Source organism: Spodoptera frugiperda, chromosome 23 (genome assembly GCF_023101765.2).
Source record: "Spodoptera frugiperda isolate SF20-4 chromosome 23, AGI-APGP_CSIRO_Sfru_2.0, whole genome shotgun sequence".
Classification (NCBI taxonomy): domain Eukaryota; kingdom Metazoa; phylum Arthropoda; class Insecta; order Lepidoptera; family Noctuidae; genus Spodoptera; species Spodoptera frugiperda.
In genome coordinates, this window is record NC_064234.1 from 9,133,891 (window position 1) to 9,146,732 (window position 12,842).

At 34.5% G+C, this 12,842-nt stretch overlaps 1 protein-coding gene across 2 annotated transcripts in view; it reads right to left on the reverse strand.

Moving 5' to 3' along the window:
* The window catches only part of LOC118267248 (uncharacterized), a 38,788-nt gene that overhangs the window by 5,489 nt on the left and 20,457 nt on the right, over positions 1-12,842 (reverse strand). For both annotated transcript variants that reach the window (XM_035581137.2, XM_035581136.2), the window contains exon 3: positions 2,931-3,062. In XM_035581137.2, the coding sequence (XP_035437030.1) occupies positions 2,931-3,062 (132 nt within the window). The remainder of the gene's footprint in view (positions 1-2,930; positions 3,063-12,842) is intronic.

A 12,842-nucleotide genomic window follows, 5' to 3' on the forward strand; every position in this document is an offset into this window, starting at 1 on the left:
CCTATGTCAAAATGATTGTTTGCAATCAAATAAATCATTTATAATGTTTAAAATGGTTACATTCCCATGGCTGTTAAAGATATAATCACAACAATTTGATAAAGTGTCGTGAATGTAAAATCACAAATGGTAATTTGATTGGCTATTATATGTTAATCAGGAACAGTAAAGCACGACACGCAACTTCACTGGCTCTTTATTTATCGACCTACTCATATCTATGTTACGTTGTTATTTTTCATGATCCGTTATTATATTATATTAGTACATCCGTATTTTTATTAAATCAATTTTGTTTGAAAATAACAAGTATATTACCTTCTCCGTCAATCATTCCGTTTTGTATAACTGTATTTGATACCCAGTGAAGTGCGCGAAATAATTTCATGATTTGTTTCGCGCAACTTTGATTTGAACTTGTAACCTTTTCGCGAAACAAGATGCAGGTCGAGATATTTAATAGTGAAACATATCCCACCTTTCATCGTTCATTTAATGCGTTTGATTTGCGTATTCATACGGTTAAGAGGTAAGAGGGTCAAAGAGATAAAATGTCAGCCCAATTCGTGATCTGAATACTTTATCTGTATATCTCTATTATGGTATCGCGGTACGTAAAGAATTTATAAAGCTATACTTAGGAGTTCTCACAGAGACTTTACAATACTCACATTATGTGCGATAATAAGCGCGGTTCACATGAGCAGAGACTTGGATTTGACAGAACAATTACTTGGTTCATTTTCTCACAAAGCTCTTACGATAAATCGCGGAAATAAGGTCTGTTAAAGCATCGTAACCATTGAGAAATACGAAGAGGAGGCTTAAGCAACCGCTATCAGATTTTATTGGGCTTTTACCAAATGTGACGTAGCTTGCCCTTATGTAGTAAATTACGGTATTTTGTCTAAGTATGTCAGTCGAAATGTTGTAACAAAACGTTTGTGAGGAGCTTTTACTAGGAATCAAGTAATTTAATGATGTTGGTTTAATTTTAACAAAGCACAAATAGATAATGTATACTATGCAGAATATTTAGGATAAATTAGTAGATAATTAACGACGATTCGAAACACTTTTTCTATTTCATTAAAGAATACCTTAGTACGACGTAGTAATGTCAGAATGAAGGTCAAATTGATTTCCGTAGTAAGTTTTCTCGAGCCACTTTAGAGAATTACACGGCTTATCCGTTATGATTCAACACAGTAACTTAAACCATGACTGGTATAATTTTCTATAAAGAAATTGGGACATTTTGAATGAAATCGAAAGTTTTATTACAATTTACAATGTTGTCAATTCAAAGAATCCCCGTCATGGTAATTAATGTTAAGTAGAAATTTAAATGTTTAAATTGTTTATTTGAATTAAATGAAAACATTATTTAGTTACATTAATGCGGAGTTTCTCTTCGTTAGAGGCTCTGGTATAACAAAAGGTATCAAAACTAATAAACTATTAATCTCCTAACGCGAAATCATCGGGGAATAAACTTTTGACAGCCATACAGTGATTGGAACAACGCTTTGCGCCTCCGTGGCGCCATCTCACTAACAATAACTTGCATAAATAAGTGACAGTGACACGAGATTTCAATGGAATTTTAAACGATTATTTTCGATTTTATTAGAATGAGAAGAACTAATTTCGTTAGGATGCTTTACAAAATATTTTAAGTATATTATTTACTTCTTTGAACTGGAATAGCAGTCCCAATATTTTTTTCTTCTTTCTCGTTTTGTTTGTTTACCATTGAACATGGGATTCCCATACGCTACGTTTTTACGACGATCAATAATATGGGAAACGTCAGGGAGTAAAGCAGGAAGCTCCTACCATGTATTCTAAACATGGAAAATATCAGTATCAACAGTCTTTTAATTAACTTTCTGATTAAAAATCATATTTTATTGACTATGTCTAACTAGTTTGAGTTCATCGGTCACTTTATTTCAGTTTTTATACACTAAATTACGTAAAACATCTACATTTGGTATTACCGACGCCGGCCACCGAAATTAATGTTCATTCTGGTTAATTCACAATTAAAATTCACACGTCAACGTCTTTTTAATTACACATACGAAGATTAATGGAACTGACGAAATATTTTTCTATTAATAAAAAAAGGTAGTAAATTATAGGAACTTTGTTTACAATGAATGGTTAGACTACCGGCTGGTGGGACCAGCGACAGTTTTCCAATGAAAAACTAATTGATAGCCGATACGCTCATTAAGCAGCCATTTAAAAGTGTAACGATAAAAAAGAAAAAAAAAGCAACACAATGTTACGCATTTTTCCTTTTACCGATTTCAAATCGTTATAGAAATTTGCATTGGGAAATGAAAAGCAATCTATTAGTTGTCGATGATTATCTTTTGTGTATACGATCGCTATCGTATGGTTTTTCAACCAGAACATTTTCCATGTAAAATTGTTATTATGTTATCGGCTTACTCATGTAACAGTTTGACGAGGAACTCGACTAGTTTCAAGCCATCATAGAGGCTCATATTATAATTCCTCGTCAAACAGTTACGTAAGCCGATAACATAATATAATTAATTTAGTATGTCTCACGAAAGTTATAATAAAAAGTAAAATTGTATAATTTCTTTTGTGTAACATACCTAATAATAACATTATACTTTATTAGTTCTCCTTTCTTTCTTAGGGGTGAATATGTAAGTGGACAAGACCCGATTGAGCATACAACATTCATTGTTATGAATTCGAAAACGTACCGAAAATATTTTCGTCTATGTTATTGTGTTATCCGGATGAAAAACAGGACCATTAGCAAACAAGTAAATATGCTTGTTGTGTTTGGAAAATTGAATGGAAAGATACCTACCTAATATGCTAGTTGCTTTTTTATTTGCAAAGGGCCATTGTTTTTCTCCGCAAAAAATAAAGATACTCACGTGAAAGACAAGTGTGTTTCCTGAACTGCAGATGGCCATCGGTACATCGGCAGACACCTTCGAGACAGGCACTGTATGCCACTTTCAGCGTACACTGCTCCGATACCGTACATTCTGATCCAAGAAGAGTTGCTGTAACAAAAAGAAAGCTTGGTTAGAAGGATTCTAAAGTCACCTTTTGTTAAATAAAGAAAGAATAAAAAAATATTTCACACGCAAAAAAAAATGACAAGTAGATACAGTTTATGCAAATATTTGATAATAATAATAATTATGTTTTGTATAGATTTTATGCGTATTTTCCAAGTCTGAAGTGAAATGGACACAGTTCAACATGTGCAAGACTAAAACGTGTAAGTTATCGGAGTCATGTGAGATTTTGTACAATGGGGCGCCTAAGGTTTAATATGGCCATTAATATGGCTCTTATATTGAACAGATTGAACTCATTCTTTTTTATCATTTTTTTACTAAATGATGTGGCTGATTGATCATTGATAGTCTAACTAAAGACACTTTCATAGACTATCAAATTATTATATCAACTTGCGGTTACTGTAATAAACGAAGTTGACGAAAAAGTAGGTAATAATTAAGTAGAGTGACTTCAGAAAGTTATAAAAATATTAGTTTTTGTGAAACATAATCTTGACTAGAGATAACATTTTACATCACGACGCGGTTACCGCACTATTGTGAAAAGCTAGTTGCTTTCTAGAAAAAATAACACAAAAACTAACAAAAATAGATATTGAAAGACACAATAAAACTATTGTGAACATTACAATCACCAACGAGCTCATGATTTACATATTATTCCGACAATCAAGTCAATTTCAATTTGTAACAAAAAACTTTGCTTGATTTTGGTTTGAAAAACTGAATTTATCAAGTTATCAGCTACGGGATTGGCTGAGTATTTTGCCTGAAGTCTTAAACTATTTTCAAATTCCACTTAGATTCGGAGATTCGATAAATTAGATGCACATTTTTCCCGCTCAAATGCATGTCATTGTGACACAAACCGAAACTTTATTATCTGTGATGATCATCATCTTGTCATAATAAAAAATGTGTTCGTTATTTGAATTTATTTTCTTCTGTCAATCATTTCTTTAATTATAATTCAGCCAGTCCTAGTTGTGTACAGTCACACCTCCTTGTTGTCTCCTCTACATGTCTTACAGTCAGTTGCAGGAACGATCATTAAATTTTTAAAGTGACTTTAAATATTAATGAAGCTTTAAAGTGTTGCACAAAGAAGTATTTCTATCTCATTTTAATGCCGGATTAACTTTAATTAAAGAAACGTCAAATCGGGACTTTAGCCTATTTTTTACGTTGCACAAAACGTCATTAGCGCTAAAGGAGCATTAAATTGACAGTTTGGGGTTATAATTTTTAATGCCTAGTCAAACATCCATTAAACTTGTTATTAAACTCTGAATTCTTTTGTAAATAGTGCTAGTAATATTTTTTTACTTTATTACAGTATTATTTATAATGTCCCTTTCAAGCCTTTCATCTTTATCCGCTCCTTCCACGACGACGTCGTGTAATTCCAGATAGGATAAATTTATTTGAAAAACATGACGGAGAAGAGTTTCGTGTGAGATACAGGATTTCTAAAGCTTTACACATTTGCGAGATACTCAATTTACAAACAAACTCGAAGAAATAGAGCCATCGATGGCCTCACATAGTTATTGATATGTTTGAGATTCTTCGCTACTGGATCTGCCGAAGATCAGCTTCCTGCCAAACATAGGCCTTCCTTAGTGTTAACAACCACTAGCAACACCAGACAGATATAATGTAGGATGTAATTATAATATAATAGTATTTAATTACTGAGTACTATTCATAGGAATAAATATATTAAACCTTTTTCGTCATTTCATATTAAACCTTTTTCGTCATTTCATAGACTACATAAACTGTTTAAAATAAATGTTAGCTGACATGGAACGTCAAATGATATATTTAAAAACCGGCCAAGTGCGAGTCGGACTCGCCCATGAAGGGTTCCGTAACAGCAAGTAGATGACATATTATAAAAGTTACAAAATAACTTGGTTTTACATAGTGTTTGTATGAACGACAAAATTATATTTACGGTTTTTGATATCTCGTTCAAACCAATTTTCGTTGTTAGTTTCTATTGAAATCTACACCATATATTTTTTTTTGTTTTTTCACTCTCTTATTTTAAAAGTTAGAGGGGGGGGGGGCACTCATTTTTCCTCTTTGGAAGCGTCTAACTTTCAAACGGTTGATTTTGACGAAAAATGGTTTTGGGAACCTTTTATCTTATTCTATTCTATCCATATGGATATGTCTTTTTTAAAGACATTACTTTAAAAAAGACATATCCATAGACACCCATCACGGGTATGTTAGCTGAAAAAAAATTTTTTTGAATCAGTTCCATGTATGGATGTAAAAACCCTTTAATTTTTAAATTTAATCATTTTTATTCAAAATTCGAATAGCGGTTATCGAAATACATCAACCTACAGAGTTTCAACTATGTAGGCCCAACGGTTTCGGAAATAAATGGCTGTGACATACGGACGGACAGACAGACAGACAAACATGACGAATCTATAAGGGTTCCGTTTTTTGCCATTGGCTACGGAACCCTAAAAATGGCGGAAAATAATTAATTCGAATATTGGTCGATGAGACGGATTGTTGGTTTATAATAGTTCTGTAAAAATAAATTGTAATTCCTGAAATGTTATGAATTTCATTTAATCTTCTCGCATCTTGAAATAACATTCGGTATTTCCATATCATGCTAGGGGAATAGGTGTATTAATAGATGTATATACCTTGTATATTTTTAAGAATAAATAAAACGACTAATCTTGTTTTAAATTAATTTATTTTATTAGATATTTATTTTACTAAAATACCATACCGTCATTACATGGGGGCAATTCGTACTTCCTCTGTGGGTGCAATATTATACCATTCTTTGGTTAATTCTTTGCTTAAAAAGTTAGTACAAGGGCGATGCATACTGCCTGAACCAGCCTGTATTGCACCAGATACCATGGTTAATGAATAATGCTGAAAATTCTTTCTACAAAAGGAAAACTCGAGACGAGTCCAATTCTCAATTAATCACAACAATAACAAACACCTGGAAGCTACGTTAAATCTTATCTCTTACAAACGCTGTTACGATACCAATGAAAGATAATTCAACACCACATTAAAGCAATTGATAATATTTTTATCGTAAAAAATTGGATTTTTCCTAAATACAGAGATGACAGAAACGCTCATGATGTCAATATTGACAACTAGGGCTGGCGATCTAGGAATTTCTTCCCGCGAACCAAAAAGGTTGATACCTATTTTAAATCGGAACACATAATTGAATCGGTCAGTGAATTAGAATAAGATTTGATATTTATATGTATTCCACTATTAAGATACTACAAAAAACATTTAATAGTAGCTAATTAAATTAACACATATGCTTAATCTGTCAAATATAGAGATATTTAATCAAATACAAAATATAGATATAGCTATTACGTAAATAATGTAATTAGCTCTGAAAAAACTCATAACTGAGTCTAATTTACAAGTAACTAAGTAGTAACAAATGGTATTGTATTGATTTTTATAGTGTCCTTTAACTACATGAAATAAATCCAAACACAATCGATAAATCGTCATTTTAAAAATCGGTTTCTTTCGAAGCGGGATTCGCTTCCTTCCATCCTTAATGACAATTTACATTCAATCAGTTCCAGAGAGTATACAAATACTACGTAATCAGTTCATTCAAAATATGTGTTTTAACTTGCAACACTTTTTAATGTCGTCTTTAGTTAAAGTCCCATTAAAGGGACCCGCAACAGTTTTGTGCAACGTCTTTAAATTTAATGGAATATTAGCGATAATGACGGATTAACTAATGTCGAATTTAAAGACAGTTTTCTGCAACTGACTGCTAGTCTCTATGGTGACAGTGCACTGAGTGACGGGTTCATGACCTGGAGGCGTGTGCGACCCTATTTGATTTCAAGTTCACCGTTGTTGGTACGTTTACACGGGTGTGGCCGACAATTTGCATCGAATGTAGTATACATACCTACCTACATTTTCGTTACTACGTCAAGAACAATACGGGTAGTAAAACCATTGTAAACATGTATTTACATAGGTTTTAATACCTATAAAACAACGTAAGAATTTAATATGTTTGTGTTTGATGTGTAAAATGATAAGGCAGGATTTCTTTCGTAGAATAAACATGTTTATGCATAACACGACTTTCGAACGATTAAGCGATAAATAATAGAATCACTGGCACCGGTTGGTATGCGGGCGGCAGTTTACAAGAATGTCAGAAGTAGCTGCGATTAACGTTTGTACATAAAATAAACACGAGAGATTTATTAACTACAGCCGCATTGATCTGTCACACCTTCCGATCGATATTTCTATTAGGTAACGATTACATTAAACTTGTGTCTTTCTATTCATTTATCATGTACGGGAAATCTCTACCTATCATCAAAATATTTGCATATTTTTGAAGCCGGATATTTTTCATGTCAACACTATTCATTTCTCTTTGTCCGTTATTGATTAGTTCCGACGTTATTCAATTAAAGTGAAGGTAAACACACGTATTTGGCACTTTAAATAAAATAAATCAATTAATAAACATACGCGAACTCGATTTAATTAAAATCCTGTTAAAATAATGATTAAACTAAATCGCGATGCTGTATTTACACGCGTTTGCTTTTAACGAGTTGGTACGTGAGACGTAGGACGCTCGGCCTGTTACAATTACTTATAATTCTTTTATATTTCTCGCGATTACCATCTAAAGATGTCTGACACATTAATCTCAAAACGGAGACAGAGAATACTAACGTTTATTAGATTTGGCACAGCACTGACAACCGTGAAAAGAGTGTATATGTGCGTGACTTTTCGATTTCCAATCTTAAGATTATAATCTTGTTATACAAAGTCAAGGTCGATTCGATACGTAGAATGTACATTGTGAATGAAACGGTGTCGTTAGTTGTTTGTCTCTTTGTTTATCCAAATTTCTCAAACGGATCTTTCTAGATATCTCAGTGGGATGGTGACAGGCGGATAGATTCAAGCCTTTTAAGGAGCTATGTTCATGTAACGGTTGTCTACACATAGGCGCCCTAAATCACCTTCTTTGTATATTATGGGAAACAGTTATAGATAGTTGTAATTACTTCATGGGGATTCTGATCCCTGTCATGTCTAGTAGAAAAAAAAAGGATTTAACACAAGCTTTTGTTTATTTATTGTTCATAGTGGACATTTCATGCGCAAGATACTACGAACATTTTGTAACAAAAATAAAAGCAAGCTGAAAGTTATTTGAAAAGCGTAACAATAATATTTTCGTAGAACAATTTGTAAAGAAAAATTGGACAGCATAACACAATAAAGAAAAAGGTAAACAACAAAATTACTGACGGGACAATGTAAGCGGTGATGCGGTGAATGAAGCAAATGTCGTAGGCTAGTGTGAGACCAATCCGGAGCTGCGGACTGCCTAGCGGGTTACCGGGGCTCCGGCTAGAAAAGCAGGAGTAGGAACGAGGTCAAAAGCAGGACTAGGAACGAGGTGGTTTCTAGTGAGTGAGAATCTGACACTTCTTCTCGCTTGGCGAAATTTGGTATACCAACAGGGTATGACCTGACTTGGGTGATAGGATACCTTTTATCCCAAGGGCTCACGGGTAAAGTCGCTGACAGAAGCTAGTCTTTCATAAACATATAAGTCACCCGATAATACTAAATCTATCTTTATTTTCTTACACGTTCTCATTTTACATTAAAACTTAATACACAGAAACATTGTAGTAAATTGAGTCTTTAAGTATAATTTTCCAGTCTGCCTGTATTTATATATGTCTGTGTGTTTTGAACATATAAACTACGATTGCTTACATCGTAGGAAACTGCACGCTTGTTAGCTATGCATAACTGGGTTAATGGATGCAAAATGGGCGTTTGCGCTGTTCAGAAAAAACTGTATGTCATGCTTACATGCTTTGATATGGTGCCCAGGCACGGGTTAGTACGTGCTTCTCTATTTTGAGTGAAAAAAGCAGTGTACTTATGAGGTGACAAGAAAATTATAGTATGTAGCGAACATAAAGTTCTTGAAACGCTAAGTAACTATAACCTTTGGTCTGAAACGTGTAAAGAAACAAGGTTGCTTTACACCATCATGTTTGGGGTTTCACTGTCGTTTCACTGATTAACCGAGTTCCTACCGCTTATCTACGTGAAATCTGAATTATAAACAATCTTGAAATTTGAAATATTTGGGTGTGCAACTTTTTTTGTAAGAGGAAATGGCCGGATAAGATAAAATAACTCTTATACAGTAAACATTTTGATCCAATTTTCAAATGAGACTTGATTTTTTAATTAATCTTGTAAGTCTCGCTGTTGTAAACCAAGCTTCATGTATTGTGATGACTTGCAATTACTGGTACAAAAAAGGTACGCGTCAATTTTCCACCAAAATGTCGTAAGCGTGTAACACGCGGAACTAAACGTTTTATATCGCTTTCTATGATGCGCCCTTAGAAAGTAAGATTCCCAAACTAAAGTGTGGAATGCAAACAAAATAATTAACCAATATTTATATATGTAGTACGTGATTGTCTTTAAATTTGACACGAATTGTGCATACCGTTATTGCATAGAATCTTATAGATAGTTGGCGTAACTAACGCCATCTGCATTTAAGGGGATATCTCTAACAACCATAAGTTTCCTGAAACATTTCAAAGTGTCCTAGATATTTATTTCCTACCATAGAATTTAATCGGTTGTATTTCAGTGGCCATGTCTAATTTACTACAACGATATCTAACACTTAGGTTAGCCTCAACCTGCCAATGGACACAGTCAGTCACGGATCAATAGTCATAGTTTCCGAGCTAACAGTAACTGTAGTAGTAAATAAATACAAAATGGATAAGAGTCCCTACATTTCATACCCTCGAAGGATAGCGGGACCAATTTACGGCTGGCAAACCGGACGATAAGTCAGTCGAAGCTTGCCGACGGGGCCGCTCTCGTAATCATCAACAAGTTTATTTAAATTGGTACCTACCGCAAATAAACGAGATGGACATATTCACGTTGCGGCCATGCACTCAGCTTTAGACGACAAGGATTTATTGGGCGCGTATTATCGTTAAACTACGGACGTTGATGAGTGTCGGGATCTGGATCATCCTTTTTTTCGTCTAAGTTGTAAAAATAGATTGTGTTTTTAAAACAACAATTTAAGGCGGACTTTAATAAAAAATAAGTTTTAGAAGCTATGTTCTATGAGGGTTGCACTCCACTAATTAGGCATCTTCTTAAATTCTGGTCACAAATAAATGTGCATTTGTTTCATCGTTACATTAAAAAAAAACAACAGTACCTAACTTTTAAATTTTGAATTTCGAACGTTCGCCGCATCGTAAATAATTTAGGGGTAACTGGCATGCATGCAGGTTTCAACGGAACTTATTCGATATTCTAGCGAAGCCGCGGTTCTATTTTTAAATAGCGTTCGATACAATCCTTCTATTGCTAGATACAGATTATAGCTCTTATTGTCTTTAATGACTTTAGCAAAGAGATCTTTGAAATCTCAAACAATTCGGTTAATTTGTTTACTAATTTAACTTCTTCTAGCCTCCTCTTTTTGAATACATGACAATATCAAAGGTTCCTCCAATAAAGCTACAATTTCTATAGAGCCCTTTTAAATTACTTTGCTATTCAACCACCCCTCAATATTTAATTGGAATTCCGAACTGACACGAGTAAAATTGCACCGTCCAAGTTTTTATCGCCCAGAAACATAGCGCCAGTGATAAAAAAAAACACGTTTTGCGTGTAAACAGACAATTCCATTTATCATCGTGGACAATGTAGGCGCCCTACGGGTATTTAATGACTTTATATTAATATCTACTTTTAAAGAAACTTGATAATATAAAATAACGATTAAACATTAATATGCACACCTTATTATTTTCCGTAGGAGGTAGAGGTACACATAGGTAACTCCTATAAACTCATTTTATAAAGTTTGTAAAACTATGGTTCTTTATGTTTCTTCGGGCAACAGACGGACAATTGAATAAAGAGAAAACCGAAATAGTAGGTATATGGCAATAGGCTCACCCCCTATTACATGGGACTTATAACACAAATGGTGAAAAGTGGGTGTACAATTTGTACATAGTATAGTGGCATTATGTGCACATAATGCCTGAATTTTATTCCCTCAGGGGTAGGCAGAGTTGCAGAGTTGCAACTCTGCCTACCCCTGAGGGAATAAAAGGCGTGTATATAGAAAACCGAAATCAAATAACTTAGAATAAAGAAGTCATAATAACAGCGATGAATAAAAAAATATAGCTTAAAACGCGAATTATTAAAACAGCAATTAGGTATTTCCAGTTGTTCATCAGACTGTCGGATAAAGTCTATATCAAACAGTTTATATTTCTATTTCTCTTCATGGCGGAGATGATTGCTCACGCTTGGCACACTGACCACGAGGAAGTTTGATATGACAAGCTGACAGCTCACAACTAAACCGACATACCGTACCCCCTTTCCAACTCCCATAATTACTTCCTTGTTTTCAACACCGATCTTATTGTGATTTCCCTTTAGTGTTTACTCAGCAATTGTTGCTAAAATATCGTGTAGTTAGACTATAGCTGAGTCGTTGGTCGAGTAGTCGCAAGTGCGACTCGGATAAGGGGTCTCCTGGGTTCGATTCCTGGGTCAGGCAAAGTATTATTGAAGCCTTTTTTTTTGAAAATTTCTCAGTAGTAGCACGGAGTCTAGAATGGTGCCCAGTATATGGCAATTGGCTCACCCCTATTACATGATTATATGAGACTTATGACACAAATAGTAAAAAGTGGGTGTAAATTATATACATGCTATAATGTGCACCTCTGCCTACCCCTTCGGGGATAAAAGGCGTAATATTAATGTTGACTACAGCTTTATAGCAGCAACATATACCTAAGTTCACACATGGACGAGTGTTACAAAATAGGGTCTTTAACGACATTGCTGAATAATTAGTCGACAGCGGCGGCGCACATTGTCCTCCCCGCACTGGAAAAGACCGGCCACTTAAAACTTCTTATAAGGCATGGCCAATAAAATTAAGTAAATACCTAATTCAATTTACTTCACAGGCATATTACATGCCATTAAAGGTAAAGATGGGATATTATGATGTTATTGATTACGCCTTGAATATGGTCGCTGGGCTAGCGTACCTATGCTCAGTCTTAGCTCGAAATGCCGCATGACTGGACCTGCTAGTACATAAAGTATGTTACTCAATGCATCCGTGAAGAGTTCCTCTTTAAAACTGCCAAGGTTTATGCTTCTATATGGAGCACCGACCAGCCTGTCTCCTGTACAAATGTAGGTCTTTAGTGATCCGGAGCTGTGGACTGCCTAATGGGTTACAGGGGCTCCAACTAGAAAAAGGAGTAGGATCAGGGTGCTTTTTAGTCAGTAAGAGTCTGACATGCCCTTCATCCAAGGTGAGAGAAGTCATAGGATGATTTACAACCAAAAAAAGGATCAATTTTTAACAATTCCCGTTATCTCTACCCTTTAGTGTTAGTCTCATTCTGACTTGACCACGTGAAAGATACTAATAAAACTGCATCTTAAGTCATTTAAAAGCCTCTGCAAACTTTGCTAATACAAGTGTACGTAAACTTGCTAACACCATAAGGAGGAAGACATTATCGTGATATTGTGACTCGAATTCAATATAAAAAGTTTACTGTATCAATGAATATGTCGTAAAATCCGTAAACCGAACTCATACTAAGG